This window comes from Euprymna scolopes, chromosome 5, assembly GCF_053919585.1.
Source record: "Euprymna scolopes isolate OS-2025 chromosome 5, ASM5391958v1, whole genome shotgun sequence".
In the NCBI taxonomy this organism is placed as follows: Eukaryota; Metazoa; Mollusca; class Cephalopoda; order Sepiida; family Sepiolidae; genus Euprymna; species Euprymna scolopes.
Window position 1 is genome coordinate 174,348,994 of NC_136486.1, and position 17,284 is coordinate 174,366,277.

Below are 17,284 nucleotides of genomic sequence, written 5' to 3' on the forward strand. Positions count from 1 at the left end.
TATTTTACTGAAGTATCCATTACGTTATTATGTATGGGGAAGGGTCTTTCTTGTATTTATACTTGAATTTATTCAGAAAAAGAAGCAGATCAGTCAACTGCAGATGACTTCATTATTTTCGATACTTATGCAGTATAATGACTGTGTTATGGTCGAAATTTTTCAGGTAAACACCGAAAAGTGCTTAAACGCTAAGCCAATTAAATCGCAGTAGTGATGTCATTTAAGATAACATTTATTTGCTATCACTAGTCTATTTTTAATGAGGTATTTATTTTGATTTAAAATTAATTATTTATCTTAATTGAACAAAAATAAATCATAAAAATAGAAAAAAGGAAAGAATCAAAAAATTTTGTTTTATATGAGTTGTTTGTTACTCAAATAAAATGTTGTTTGTTGCTCAAATAAAATGTTGTTTGTTAATCAAATAAAATGTTGTTTGTTAATCAAATAAAAGATATTTATTCATGAAACTTACCTTGCAACGAGTGTTTTTTTTTCTTGATTTGAATTTTTATTTTCTAAAAGTTTCGTAAAAATTGTCACATAATTATTCATTCTATTTTCTTAATAACTACAAAAATATATATTTTTCACTTTTTTATTCAATTTGCATTAAATTATCTTTGTAATAACAGAAATGTTATTTTTATCATTTAAAAAATTAACGAACGTTGGCGTGAAAAAAAATTTTTTAAACCTCGTTTGACACCTTCTGAGGTTTTACATAAACTACCCCTAAAATATCGACAATAGCACGACCCTTATTTTGCATAAGTATTTTTCTTTCTTTTCTTTCTTTCTATAAGTGGCCAAAATCTACACATTAATGAGAGACATTCAGTGAGAGAGAGGTTTCCAGAAATAATATAATTCAAGATTTAAAGATTAAGAGACAGGAAGAAAACGTTTTAATTCTTTAATTTTATTAACCATGACCCCAACGTTGGATAGCCCATATAATCTATAGTATAAATCTCACCTGTCTGTTTACATGCATGCATGCATGTATGTATGTATGTATGTATGTATGTAACTAAAACTGACTAAACTGGTTCCCCCACCAGACTTGTTTGGTGAGGAGGGAGGCTAGTCTCCCTGGAGGATTAAAAACAAGACCTTCCAAAGGGCGAATGAACTCTTTTTTCTGGGTCAACGGCCAACTAGCACCGTGTATATTTGTGTGTGTGTATATGTGTATTGGGGTGGAGAGGGCTCCCGTAAGCCGTAGTGAAGGCAACCTTTCTAGGAGAAGCAAATCTCTGATTTAAAAAACCATAATGCGGGAGACCAGTACCCGCATTAAGCTGGTCTGCAGTTTAATTTGTTGCTGGCTATCTTGCTCTTGCTTGTTGCTGGATCTCAACATTTTGAACCGAGAGAGAGACTTAGCTGTCGTACAAAGCTAAGACTCTGTAACATCATCTTTGTATAGATACTCCCTCAGGCATTTGGGCTCATGGATTTTAAATGTCTGAGGGAGTGGCACTCGTCTGACAAGACGTTGCAATCATCATGTATGTATGAATGAGACTCACACTTCTGTAGTAGAAAATAATGATGATGATGATGTGGACAAATACACACATTATTTCACAAATAAAATCGACGTCCGAATCAAACGTGAACATAAACAACAATCCAACTGACATGTATTAAAGATGGACTTTTTTGTTGGGAATGGCTTTTTGGATGGTAGCATTGTAGTGTCAGCACGGATCGGTGTGTGCACTAGTACCAAAATTGTTTGTAGTGGATTGTTTTTTTTTTATGTCAAACTGATTTAATCGTGCCCATCACCATCAGCGTCGTCCTGATCATTGAGTATTTATGACTTTTGGAATGTTCCTTCATGTGTATTATACATGTATATGTATGTGTACATATGTATATGCATGTGTATGTATATTCGTATATGTGTGCTTCTACGTGTGTATGTTTGCATGTGTGTGCATATGCATATGGATGTTGGCATACATCTGTATTTCCATGTGTGTGTGGGGTGGAGAGGGCTCCCGTAAGCCATGGTGAAGGCAACCCCTCTAGGAGAAGCAAATCTCTGATTTATAAAAAACATGAAGCGAGAGACCAGTACCTGCATTAAGCTGGTCTGCAGTTTGACTTGTTGCTGGCTATCTTGCTCTTGCGTGTTGCTGGATCTCAACATTTTGAACCGAGAGAGAGATTTAGCTGTCGTACAAAGCTAAAACTCTGTAACGTCATCTTTGTATAGATACTCCCTGAGGCATTTGTCTATAAAAAAAAGATAGTCCTGTGGCGATGAAAAAGCTGTGATGCATGTCGGCCTGAAATGCTGGAAGCATGTAATAATTGATCTGCCATCATTATATGTATCTATATATATATATATATATGTATATATGTATGTATATGTGTATGTATGTTTATATATGCACATGTAGAGAAAATAAAAAAGGAACAAACCGTATTATGTGTTCACCAACGTTGAAATAAAAAAGGAACAAACCGTATTATGTGTTCACCAACGTTTCGTCTTTATTTCGAGAGAGGAAGTCTCGAAATAAAGACGAAACGTTGGTGAACACATAATACGGTTTGTTCCTTTTTTATTTTCTCTATTTTGTCGGAATACTATTTCCATTATTTTCATCATATGTACATGTGTGTATATATGTATGTATATCTATGTGTTTATGTATGCATATGTATGTGTGTATATATGTTTGTGTGTGTATGTATATACATATATATATGTTTGTATGTATGTGTATATATGCATATATGTGTTTATGTGTGTATGTGTATGTATGCATATATGTATGCACATATGTGTGTATGCGTATGTATGCATGTGTGTATGTGTATGTATACATATATATATGTATATGTATGCATGCATGTATATGTATGTGTATATGTGCATGTACATGTGTATGTGTATATGTGCATGTATGTGCGTATGTGTATGAATGCATGTATATGTATGTGTATGTATATGTAGGTAAGTGTATGCATGTATATATATGTGCATATGTGTATATATATGTACATATGTGAATATGTGTATATATATGTATGTGTATGTGTATGTATATTTGTGTATGCATTTAACACATAGTATATGTGTGTATATATGTGGATGTATATGTATGTATATGTGTATGTCTGCATGTGTATATATATATGTATGTGTATTATGCATTGTGTATGTATATAGGTATATATGTGCGTATGTTTATCGATATGCATGTGTGTATATGCATATATGAATATATGTGGGTATATATTTATATGTATGTATGCCAATGATCGTCTTCTGTATGTTTGCACGTGTGTATGTATGCGTAAGTGTGCGTATTATGTATTGTGTATGTATGTATGTATGTATGTATGTGTGTTATATGTATGTGTATGTGTATGTATGTGCATATATGTATGTATGCGTGTGTGTGTATATATATGTATGTATACCAATGACTGTCTTCAGTGTCATGTCTGCTTGAGCATGTGAATTCGCCGGCAGAACTAAATAAGTCATTTACGGGCTCATGGACTTTCAGTGTCAGAGGGAGTGGCACTCGTCTGACAAGACATTGCAATCATCAATCATCATGTATATATGTACGTATGTATGTATGTATGTCTTACAAAAACTTTTGACAGAGGCGACAGATCTTTACAAGATTGATATCATTTTGAAGAGCGACGTCTCGGACAACAAATATCAAAAATTGGGTAAAAAACATTAATTCCTTCATCCTAAACTCGGCCGTTTTCTACAAGGAGGGGTCGATTTTTTTCGCTTACATTTTAGGAAGTCATCATCACCGTTGGATTGACTTTGATTAATTTCAACGTTTTTGATTTCCGGTCGGCTTTTCTTTCACTTTCTTTTCCACCTTCGCATTAACGAGTTCGAGTCTACCTGCTACCACTTTTTTGAACACCTCTCTCCACTCTGGCTGTCTACTGTTGTTTTGATTCCCTTCCCACGCTACTGCCATTTTTTAACACCTCTCTCCACATTCACGGATTCAAACCTACCTGCTACCACTTCTTTTTTTCCTTTTTTCTTTTTTGCTCAACACCTCCAAACACCTGAGCAACGCCGAGCACCCAACACCCACGATAGTCTTTAATAAAAGTAGCTCCACTTCAAAGATTAATGTTTTCATTTTTTCTTCCAGAACCCTCCTCTTTTGGCAGAAGATAAGGACAAGAATTTGGTCAACCGACATATTCGTTTTTTCCTGAAAGGGAAAAATTCAGATTTGTTTCGACTGAACCCAAGAGGTGGAATCCTGAAGATTAAAGACACATCGAAATTGGACAGTGAAAAACAACACAAGTATAAACTTTCTGTGAGTAAACAAAGAAGTTCCAAACAATTTTATGAGACGTCACATTTAAAAATGGTTTCGAAACTGCAATTAATGATGACGAAAATCTACACACACGCATGCACGTATATAAATTTTATGTGTAATGTTCAAAGACAGGCTTAGATCTGATGACCTCAGAGAAAGATCAAATCTGGACGGTATAAGGAAATCTGTGAAGAAAAGCAGACATCAATGATATGGTCAAACTCTTTAAGTATGTTTTTAGCATGTTTTTGTCTATTCCAAAAACATGGAAAATGCGTTTCCCTCACATTTTAAGGTGAGAAAACATTTATTATAAGAAAAAAAGTTTCATACGTCAAACTACAGAGAAAAAATATAGAAACTAATTATCGAAATATATTGTAATTTTGGGCAAATGAAAAAGACAAAAAACGAACACAGCATTTCGTTTCATCAACCATTTTGAATTTTTTACTAAACAGGGAGAGTGAAATACATATAAGAAAATTAAGTCGTTTTTTTTTTGTCTTGCTTTAATTTTTTATGTACTTTTTGTAATTTTATGTTCATTTTGATTGTTATACCCAGTTTGATTGTTTTGATGTTTTTTATGTGGCTTTTATCATGATTGGTAATCCAACACCTTTACTGCATAAGGTTTGTTGTAAAATGTAAACTTGTGTTTGTCTGCTTATTCTAAGATTTCTTTATTCGAATTGGTTAAATTTTGGTTACCAAAAAGTAATAACAATCGTGAAATAATATATCAATACAAAACATAAATTTCTTAATGGACAAAGCTTCTTTCCCAGAACTGCTCGAACACTGCTTTCTGGTTGAATACAACATGGTAGCCTTCAAATCCAATGTAAACAAGTTCTAATTAATTGACACCATTAATGATTACTACACTACCACCTTACATTCATTAACCCTTATCCTCAAGTGGCCTTTGGGCCTTGAAAAATGTTAGCTCCCTAGTAATTTTTTTTTAAATAGCACTAAAAGAACACGTAATACATTAAGTGAAAAAAAAACATAATGAATTCAATTTATTCACTTGCGTTGATCATTGTATCACACATTGAAAAGATCTGTTTATAGGAGTAGCAACATTTCCGGATCATTCTTTTTGGTAGAATGTGGCAATGAAACCTGGAATCGATAGGTTACTTCTACCAAAAACGAACAACAAGAAAGCAACAACGAATACAACAAAGCAAAACTCATACTATTAATTCATTTTATCCATTTTAAATACCGGATAGAACAATAAATATATCGTCTTAAAGAAAACAACACTACATCTTTATTTTAAAACTTTTATTGAAAAAATCAATTCAGATAAACTGATTATGAACTGCGTCAAGTGCTTTATTGCAGATTAGTAAAATATCAATATTTCACTAAATTAAATAATTTCATCAAACGACTGCTTTAAGGTTAGTTATTTTCCAAAATGTTATTAAAATTCATACGATATTCACGAAGTTATGACATTTTATTCTTTATCGTGGAATTTCCTCTGTTCATCGCTTTATTGCAGGTTTCTTAAAATTTTGTTTTAGGGCAAAAATACAATGTCTAATTATGCAAACTTTATTTTTTGTTATATTTTTCTGTCAAAGAATAATGAGAAAAAGCCTAGGTGCTAAGCCACAAATAAATGAATTATTTATCGACATATCTACCATTTTTTAAAAATAACTTAAAACAACCTTTTGTCCCCGGGAAAGTCAATTGTTTGATCTCAAAAAGGATTTATGGCTCTAGCAATATAACTATGTTCTCCACAAAGCATCCTTTGAAGTAAATTACTCTCCTCCCTCATAAACTCCTCTTTTTAATACTGACCAGAAATATTCTATGGGGTTAAGGTTTGGAGAACACGGTGGTCAGGTCATGAGAGTTTCTCCAAAGAAGCCCATAGATTTAAGGAAGGTTGCAGTCGCCCTAACAGAATGAGATGGTGCATTGTTATATATAAATATCATCTGAAAGCGACGTGATAATGGTAAGTTATCTAGCTATGGTGACAAATGTTTATCCAAAAAGGTTGTGTACGCATTGCTGGGAAGTTTTACACCCTTTGTAACTCAGAATGGTCCGACCAACGTATCCTTAATGATTCCCGCCCAAAACATGATTACTCTACCTCCTCGTTGGCGATGAACTCTGTAAGGGGTTGGAGTTCCATTCGAGTTCTAAACTTTAGCCCATCCATCCGGATTGTAAAGAGTAGCATTGGTCTAATCTGTAAATAGAACACGTTGGAAATCCATTTTCATGTAATTCTGTACCCAAACCATTCGTTTTTCCCTATGTTGTTTGTTCAATGGAGGCCTTGGAATAGTTTTCATGTTCCTTGCCATTTCATTCAACACTACATCGGGCCTGTCTGGATCTTGGAGCGATTCCGGCTCTTGCAAAAATGGAAGCACTGGTGCTGTTTGGGCTTCAGTTGACTTCTCTACGAATTTTCCGAATATCACAATATGAAAGTGTTATGACGTGGGTAAATGGAATCCTCATAACAGTAAAAAACATGGTAATGAATCACATCGATGGAGAGACAAAACCATGGTTATCGGTTAACAAGGTTTATTGATTGTTAACATAACGATTACATAAACGTATATATACAGATGGGAACAGATTGAATTAGAAATGTCTCTGCTCTCGTCCTAATCTCGTATCGTCGTTGTGTTCTCGTTCCCGTGTTTACATACGAGATTCCCAGGGACCATTTCACGGTTAAGGGGATACAACTCTTCTCTGAAAATGTAGGAGTTATTTCCCTTAGATTGGGTTCTTAGATTTGTTTTAATTAAGTCGCTTGTACGACTTAAGTTGGGGATCCACCTGTAAGTGTTGTGTTGGATAACGGGTGCGAGCTGACTTCCGGATGTTTGGGTCCTGCATCCCAGCTTCAGTAGCTTCTGGTGGTTGTTGAGGCAAGTTGAAGGTTAGAGGAATAGAAGGGGCTTGTTGTACTTTATCTGGAAGATGTGATGGTCGCAGTTGGTTAGCATGTCGAACCCAAATTGAATCTTGGACTTTTACCTTGCACGTTACATTTCCAGTTCTTTGTATAATGTAACCTTGAGTCCATGAGTCCTTGTTGTTGCGGTAATCCTTTGCTAGGATTTGTTGACCCAGAGAGAATGTTCTTTGGACAGAGCCATGATGGCGGTTGTACTGCCGTTCCATTTTTGTGTTCCTCTGGATGGAATGATGTGCTTTTGGACGTAGCACATCAATGTGTAATCGGATTTTCCGATTCATTAAGCATTCGGCTGGTGAGGTACTGTTTAGTGTTTTAGGGTTTGGTGTTGCCCTATAGCTTGTCAAGAACGCTTCCAGAATTTCCAATGTTGACCCTTCTCCCCTGAGTTTTAAATGGGCTCTTTTAAAGGTATCCACAAATCGTTTGACTTGGCCGTTCGATTGTGGGTGGAATGGTGCTGTGCGAATGTGGTTGATACTATTTTGCCCACAGAAGCTGCAGAACTTGGCTGAGCTAAAAGCGGTGCCGTTGTCAGAGACCAAAGTCTCAGGAATGCCGAACCTGCTGAAAATCTTCTGAGAATCCGGAACAGGCAATGAAGAAAGTACAGACTTCCGAGGAGATTTAGCTGCTAGCTGACATTTACTGCAAGTGTGTGCAAGATGTTATAATTGCTTGTCCATATTTGGCCAATAAACGTAACCGCGTGCTAACGCTTTAATTCGACTGGTGCCTTGGTGTCCGAAATGGAATTGCTTTAAGACCCTGTTTTGCAGTGATGAGGGAATGATGACCCGTTCAGCAAGGAGAAGTATACCATCAACTTCAGATATGGAAGATTTCCGTTGGAAGAAAGGTAGTAACAGGTTGTTTGGGGATACTTTTGGCCACTTGGTACGGTGATAGCAGATGACTTTTTGAAGTAGAGTGTCAGAAGCTGTGGCTTCTTTAATCATATCAGCAGTGACCGGTAGTTCCTGTATTGTAGCTGTGAGTGTTGAGGAGATTTCTGGCTCCAGTGATATCGTTGCAACAACAGAGTCTTCCGGTAGCCTCTGGTGTGTACTAATAAGTCTTGACAGGGCATCTGCATGTCTGATCGAATTAGTAGAGAGGTACTTTATAAAGAAGTTGTACTCCAGAAATGTAGTAGCCCATCGCTGAAGTCGATTAGCAGTATATGCTGGGATACCCTTCTTGGAACTAAAAATACTCACCAAAGGTTTATGGTCTGTGAATAAAGTGAAATGGCGCCCATAAATCATTTTATGAAACTTCTTCACAGCAAAAATTATTGCCAAAGCTTCGTTTTCGATTTGGCCGTAATTCCTTTCTGCAGGTGTCAGTGACCTGGATGCATGGGCGATAGCTTTCTGACCGCCATCAGAAAAAATGTGAGAGATCACGGCTCTGACGGCATAGTCAGAAGCATCGGAAACCACAATAATGTCCAAGGATGGATTAAAATGAGTCAGAAGAAGCTCTGAAGAGAGTGAAGCTTTGATTTTGGCAAAGGCAGCCTTGCATTCTGGTGACCAGTTCCATGCAACCTCCTTCTTCAGAAGGTTATTTAGAGGAGTTCGGATGTGGTGTAACTCCTCCAAAAATGAGCTGTAATGGCTCACCAACTCAACGAAGGAACGTAGGGTTTTGGTGTCTATTGAAGCTGGCATGTTTTTTATTGCTGAAATATTCTCTGGATCGGGTCGTCGACCTGTTTTGTCAAAAATGAAACCCAAATACTTTATTGATGTCCAGTAGAATTGGCATTTTTCCGCTCGTATATGGAAACTGTATTGTTGGATCCTGCCAAGTACTGCAATCAGCCGTTGAAGAAATTCATCCTGGGATTTGCCAGAGATGATAATGTCATCGATAAATGCTGTGGCTCCCGTTATATCTGTCAGCATCGCATCCATGGTCTGCTGGAATATAGATGGAGCAGTTTTGACCCCGAAAGGAAGACGGTTGTACCGGAATAATCCTTTGTAAGTGTTGATTGTGAGGAGCTCCTTGTAGTCCTCATCAACTTCAATTTGTAAGAACGCATCCGAGAGGTCAACTTTCGTGAAACACGTCCCACCATTGAGCTTAGCGAAAAGATCTTCGGGTATTGGCAGGGGATATTGGTGTGAGTCCAGTGCATTGTTCAGACCTGTGGAATAATCTGCACATATGCGAACTTTGCCGTTTGCTTTTCGGACCACAACAATAGGAGCTGCCCATCTGGAATAGTTTGTCGGTTCTAGTACTCCAGCTTTTTGGAGACGATCCAGTTCGTTTTCAACTATGTTGAGAGCTGCGTAGGAAACAGGGCGTTTAGGCCTAAATACTGGCTTGCTATCCGTCTTCAACTTGAGAGTGGCTTTCGTTTTCGTACAACATGCCAAATCCTCCTGAAAAACATCACTAAATTTAGACTTAAGCGTCTGAGTAAAATGTTTTTCAGTGTCCTGTGTTGACGTTAGGGAAAATGAGTTGAAAACAAATTACAATGGAACAGTGAAGAGATCGAGTTCCTCAATCCAGTCCAAACCGATCAGGTTTAGATCAGTGTCTGTCACGTAGCAAGTTCCAGTAAAAACTTTGCTTCAGAAGAAGACAGAGCACTTCAGTTCCCCAGTCAGTTTGATATCATTCCCAGATGCACTTTTGGCAATATGGTTGGTTTTTATTAAGTTTGGTTTGCCAATTTTTGTCCATGTGTTGTGTGAGATGAGAGTGATATCTGATGCCGTGTCGAATTAGAACCGAACTGGACTCTCGTTTAATCCGACACTGATATATCTCCTGCGAGATTTAAAGTCAATTTTAAAGGAGGCAGAGACTGTGTTTGATCTCCGTTGCTGGTTTGTCTTTTTGTACTTTTGCTTAGCAGGGGAATTTTCCTTAGGAAAATTAGGAGGGTGACAAAAGTTTTCTTTGCGGCCACTTTATGACACACTTGGCGCTCGTGTTTTTTTAAGGGACAAAAACGTGCATAATGCCATTCACCACAAGACCAGCATGTGGATGGTGGTTTCTTTTTCAAGCCTTTATATTTATCATCTGAAATAATGCGAGACGTTTGCGAATGTAGTGTAGATTATTGGACTAACATTGTGTCCTTCTTTAAGCTAAACAACCTGTTGCATTCGGTTGTCAGATCCTGAACGTTTTTATCTGTTTCAAGTTTTACTAGCAGTCGGGAACGTAGCTCTGAATCGTTTGGTGACTGAAGACCTGCTATAAAAATTAGACATTTAAATTGGTCCTCAGTTAGTGTCTGGAGGTGAAATCTCTCGCACTCGTGATTCACACGTTCAGCATAAGTGACAAAATCGTCAGACTGCATTTCGTATCAGCAAACGTGTTTCCAATATTCGTCCTTAACTGTGAAATTCGTGGTAAAAGGTGCCCTTCCAACGCGAAAACCAAGCTTCAAACGTAGAGCCGTTGTCGGCGTCGTAAGCGAATTCTGTAATTGTACTCGCAAGCTCAATACTGGACGAATTACCGTTGTTTTGTGACTGGAATTTTTGTGTTAAAGTCGTTATCAGATTTAACTGAGCTTTTTCAAACTGTTCCTGCTGTTGGTTTAAAATTTGTTTAATTAATTCTGCGGAGATCGGCGTTTTTATTTATTTTTCCTTTTCCGCGTTTTCGCCAAAGAAAAATATTGCAAAAGGATTTTTTTGTTTCTTCTCGTGTGCTCACGAGAAAAAAAGTTTTAAAAGATGTTTCTCTTTTTATTTCTTCCCTCGTGTGTTACCGCAGAAAGAAAAATATTTCAAAAGATTCCTTTTATATATATATATATATATATATATATATATATATATATATATATATATATATATATATATATATATATATATATATATATTTCTTCGTGTGTTCACGAAAAGGGAGAGAAAATTTCAAGGTTCTTTGTTATCCTTTTTTTTCTGCAAATCTCCGAGAGTGTGTTTTTTTTTCTCAGCGCGTGTGATTCTTGTCTGTTTTTGATTTGTTGAGTTTTAATCTCATCTCGTCGCCACTGTTATGACGTGGGTAAATGGAATCCTTCATAACAGTAAAAAACATAGTAATAAATCACATCGATGGAGAGACAAAACCACGGTTATCGGTTAACAAGGTTTATGGATTGTTCGATTACATAAACGTATATATACAGATGGGAAGAGATTGAATTAGAAATGTCTCTGCTACGAAGAACAATGTTCGTTCCTCCATTGTGCCAATCGCAGACTAGCACCTCTCGTCCTAATCTCGTATCGTCGTTGTGTTCTCGTTTCCGTGTTTACATACGAGAATCCAGGGATGATTTCACGGTTAAGGGGAAACAACTCTTCTCTGAAAATGTAGGAGGTATTTCCCTTAGATTGGATTCTTAGATTAGTTCTAATTTATTGTCCGAACAGAAAGTTTTCTCCTAGTCCCCTCATCCTTCTGGATTTGATGTTGGGGTTGTTCACGAATGAAGTCAAAGTTCTTGGATCCTTTTCCAGCTCCATAGCTAAATCTTTGATGAACAAACCTTCTGTGAGTGTAGTAACAATCCTTTCTTTTTCGATAACCGTTAATCGCCCTTTGAGGGGGGTGCATTTTAAAGGACCTGCAATAAAGCGATGGGCAGCTTAAATTACTTGATAATAAATAAAATGTCATAACTTTGTAAATATCGCATGGATTTGGATAAAAAAATTTTAAATAACTAACCTTGAAACAATCATTTGATGATACAATTTTCATTTTTGTATGACGTATATTTAGTGAAATATTGATATTTTACTAATCTGCATTGGAGAGCATGAGTTGCACAGTGGCTCATTTCCGAACTCGCTCGTTGAATATTGTGTTACTTTCAGACTTGATAGAAGGCTTCTATTGCTCTTGGGATTTGTACACAACTGGTCAACTAGTAGATATTCTGCAACAAAAATAGAAACTGGTTTTCATCGTCTTATCTTGTGGGACAATTTTATTATTCCATCGTGTAATAATATACAATTTCAGTGGAACATTTAAAAAGAAAAGTTTGTAGAAACAGCTAATTTTTTTGTTATTATAATCAATAATGTTGGTCTTCATTTCTTGTGCAATTCATATTTAACCAAAGATTAAATATGTAGAAGGAAAAAAAAAGAAATGCATCTTAAAAGAAACGAAAAACTTATGTAAAAGATTTTGCGGATTGTAATGACTCAATTTCAAAAAATAAAAAAAATAGTACATCAACCAAGACAAAATAAGATGGGAAGCAAACAGAAGAACAAGTAACACATTAATAGAAAAAATTGTAATGAATTCCGTCAATTCATAGCGTTGACACTCACGTATAGAGAAGATCTATAACGACACAATCTTGACACAAACTGATATGACACCATGACTTCTTTAACAGTTTAGCACTTATGCGTTGCGTTGAAAACAATCGCGCTACATTGGTTCAGCTTTATATTACGTCAGACGGCTTAATTTCCTCGGCGACGCTCGGCTTACTCCGGCTGTTGATGTCATGTTTCGAGGAAAGTTACGTCTGGATCACTCTCTGCATGAGTACCAACATTTTACTAAACTGTGATTTAGTAATCTTTCTTTTATGTTAAAAATTGTAACGTTTTTTTGTGTAATTATCAAGATTTTTGGACAACCTTGTACGTACACGATTCTTCTTCAGCGTGTTATCAACGTTTATGAATATGATCTGCATGGAACCAATACTGAAAGCATCAAACGATGATTGCTGATGGCGTAAATATGTCATAAAATTATAAGCTGTGCACCAATAAAAACATTTAAATCACAGCTGGATTTTATTTGTTATAAAAGTATACGATCGAATGTCACGAACGCATATGTTGCATATATTAATGATATTCAAACTGTGTACAGAAATATGTTGTATTTATAATAAAAGTTAAGAGACATTGAGTCCGATTAATACTGAATGGGTAAAAACCTACTTGGTGTTGCCCGTAATGAATAAGAAACTTTATATACACCAGTTTCCAACCCTGAACCTTATATTACTATATCAAAAATGTTCTACAATTATTAGCATTGCTTTTCTTTTTTATTTACGTCATTTATTTATTTACACAATCACTTTGACCCCCGCTACTACTTTTATATGGTAACAGTTTGTTTGTAGGAGTGTAACCGAGCGCATATGAGCACATATGAAAATATCAGCACTCGCCGAAGGAGGGATTGCAGCAGGAGCAGTGTTTGAACGCATATGAAAAACGAAAATTGGCAAATGTGCTCGAGCTTACGTCTGAATAAAAAGAAGAAAAACAACGTGGTCGGAGAAGAAACAAAGTCTGCACCAAAGGAGATGGGCGTGTAAAATGAAGGGAGCAGAAAAAGTAAGGTTGAAAAAGATGGATGTGTAAAGTCGAAGACGAGAAATGGCTGTCTACGGCCGGCATATAATGGAGCAGAAAGAAAATATCAGGGGAGATGGACATGTGGCCCTGCAGTGGCTGAGAGAGACTCTTTAAGCTGATGCTGAGACGGGGAGAACGAAAAACGGTATAATGAACGACTTCTATTAAAAAATAAAGGAAAACCGAGTCGGATTTATGTATTTTTGTTTGTTTGTTTGTTTGTTTGTTTGTTTGTAGCTGCGACCATAGCAAGATTTTCGGATCACCCATTTTTAGTAGGATGTAATTACCCGGAAAAACATTTATCACGTGCCTAGATCGAATCACAAGTGTGCATAGATTTATAATCTAAGAAATAGGAATCAATTTTGTACTAAGGGTCATTTCTTATCATGCAAGAATCGATAGATTTAAAACTGAATGATGATGAACAAAGGATTGAAAATATATCCATACCACCCACTCATAATAGCTGACCTAGAAATTCTCTCCCTCCCCTTTGTCAGAAACATTGCTGATGGAATGTGACAACGACAGGACAAAGTAGGTGGAAGGAAGTGTTACGGGGGTGTCCACTTTCTCTATTCTCCATAATTATGAAAAGATTAACAGAAAAGAGGATTAACGCGAAAAAATCAACGATTTTATTTGAACGAAAGAAGGAAACTTAAAAAGAGAAATCAGATTGATTTTTTTCTTTCCTCATTTAGTTTCAAGAAGTCGAAGACGACTACAAACAGCGCAGTGCAAACTCATCAGAATTTGTGGCTAATTAAAGCTTACGTTTATTTCAAAATATAAGTTTATATTTGTCCAAAGAGGTAAACTATGTGGTTAACTATTGAAAAGATTATTAAATGAAATAAAACTAACATTGAGCGATTCGTTTTTTTTTTTGTTTTTGTTTTTTTTATGTAGCAAAACAAAAGTAGTTTGGGAGCGATTTACTTTAAAGGTCAAATGCATGACGATAAGGGTCCTAGACCAGTTTGGCAGTTCAACCACAAAACGGAAAAAAAAAAGGATCCAATTAGAGTGCATCGAGGGAGTTTCTCCCTGTCTTGCAAATTGTGTAAAATTTTTTACATCAAACAAAGATGGTGCACATGATAGTTTTTGTAAACATTTTACAGATGTACGTTCTCCCTAGTGGGCGATCAAGACCCAAATCAAATCAAGTCTTTCTATACACAAATATTCTCTACATCGCCACTTCTTTCATCATCACCGCGTTTCCTAGGTGACCGTTGTCTCATTTACATGCTGGTATTTTTTCATAGTTACTTCGTGTTCTAGTTTCATGATTGTCCATTTCTTGTGTCGTCTAGTGGTCGGCGATTTTCTGTTTAACTAAGATGAATAAATCTAGTTATGCATGAAAACACAAAAAGGTTATATTTAAAGAAAGAGTTTGTTGATGGGGGAGAGAGACTGTCTAGGCTAAAATTAATTCTTTCTTTCTAACTTATTTTTCTAACTTGGGAATTGAGAGACACAGACGAACAAGATCTCGAGGTAATATCCACTTAGATTATCTCTACATTGTTAGACGCATTCTTTATAGACAACAATGGAGAACAGGAAATTGAATTACTCCTGAAAGTTGTCTATTACAGGTCTTTCCATAACTGGAGGCCTATTAATAAATATTTTATTTTCAAACATGTTTTAAGAAATTTAAGTTAACTATATTTAAAAAATATTTAGATCAACATTTAAACCCATAACTGAGGATTAATATATTACTGCTAGTTATTTTCGCTGATTTAGAACGAGTTTACAAACTTCTACTCTTGTAAAGTCAGCTAATCTTTGCTAATGACTTTTCTTCTGGGGAGATAAGCCTACATTGAAAATCCATGGGTTCAGGGAAAAAAATCTGAACTGTATTCTTTATTCAAACAATAAAAATTGATGTTTATCTGAAGGAAATTAAAAAAAAAAAGATAGTTATTTTGTTTAAATTTCATTCGGAAAAAAATATCAATTTTCAGAACAGAAATTTATCGTTTGAATATATATATATATATATATATATATATATATATATATGTATATATATATATATATATATATATATATATACGAGGGGCGTGCAATAAGTAATGCTCCTGACCCACTTCCAGTTGTCTGATCTAGCTGAAATTTTGCATGTGCAATGATTTATATCTCTACGGGTTATGTGGCAAATTACAGCTCTGAACTAATTGTGGTTTTTGTTTTACAGGTGTTTGAACTGAGTCAGGTGTGAAATAGAGCCTGTTGAATGTCGAGCAGTGATTCAGTTTTTGTATTTGAAAGGATACTTTTGATGAAATGAAAGAAACATGGTGATTATGCCCCATCATATGACCTTGTAAAACGCTGGCATCGTGAATTCAAACATGGCCGGAAGTCTGTGGAAACAGCTCCTAGACCTGGTCGCCCCCCTTTCTGCCATTGATGAGGCATCTGTCCGTCAAGTTGAGGCTGCCATTTTGGAAGATCGGCACAATATTATTCGCCAAATATGTCAAGACTAGTACAGGGTCTGTGGAAAAGTTAATGCAGTGGAAGTACTTGGACTCACTACCTCCAAAGAAGGCAAGGGTGCAGCCCTCCGCTAGTAAGGTCATGCTCACAGTCTTCTGGGACCAGGAAGGAGTAGTGATGACAGATATCCTGGCAAAGGGTACCACAATTATAGGAGCCTATTATGCTTCACTTTGGAGGAAATTAATGGAAGCTATCAAAATCAAGAGGCGAGGCAAGATCAACAAAGTTACCCTCCTCCTGCAGGACAATGCTCCAGTCCACAACTCGCATGTCTCCAGATCAGAAGCACGGGCGTGTAGTTATGAAATCCCTCATCCACCCTACTCTCCTGACCTTGCACCCTCTGACTTTTACCTCTTCCTAGCCATGAAGTTGTTTTTGAAAGGAAAACGTTTCCCAGATGATGCAGCCTTGATTTCTGAAGTCACGTCGTGGTTGGAGGACTAACCTGGGGTGTTCTACAAAAACTGTCTCCAGAGCTGCATCAAACGATGGGAGAAATGCATAACTCTAGGTGGTTCCTATGTAGAGAAAGACTGTGCCAAGTTTCGTTGCTCTACTGCTATGGGAAGTGGGTCAGGGGCATTACTTATTTCACACCCCTCGTATATATACATATATATATATATACTAGCAAAGATACCCGTGCTTCGCACGGAGCTTTGTTGCGCACTCGGGTACCAAAATCTGTGGGCACCTTTCCAGTAAGTTGATGTTGTAAGAGCAACGATTGCATAAGGTGATTAACATTTTAACTACCTCTTGTAGTGACTGAAATTCAATCAGGAACTTCACAAAACATTTTCATCAAAAAGGAAGGTTACTTGATGTTACATAGTAAATTTTTCATTGAAGTCATTTTCAACTCTTGCTTAAATTTTATCTTGCACATTCAATACTAAAAACTTACCACAATCAGATCATGTCAGTTTTTCCTCATATCCATTTCTCGAACTTTTCACTAAAGAGCCTCAGGGTAAACTACATTTCTGCTGCTTTGATTTGGAGCCAGAATGTAGAGTTTTTCTGAACTTCCT

General features: G+C 36.3%; 1 protein-coding gene across 1 annotated transcript in view; it reads left to right on the forward strand.

Moving 5' to 3' along the window:
* LOC145277040 (protocadherin Fat 4-like) overlaps positions 1 to 17,284 on the forward strand; it is a 1,076,063-nt gene that overhangs the window by 970,759 nt on the left and 88,020 nt on the right. The window contains exon 25 of the mRNA XM_080128674.1: positions 4,173 to 4,346. Within this exon, the coding sequence (XP_079984800.1) occupies positions 4,173 to 4,346 (174 nt within the window). The remainder of the gene's footprint in view (positions 1 to 4,172; positions 4,347 to 17,284) is intronic.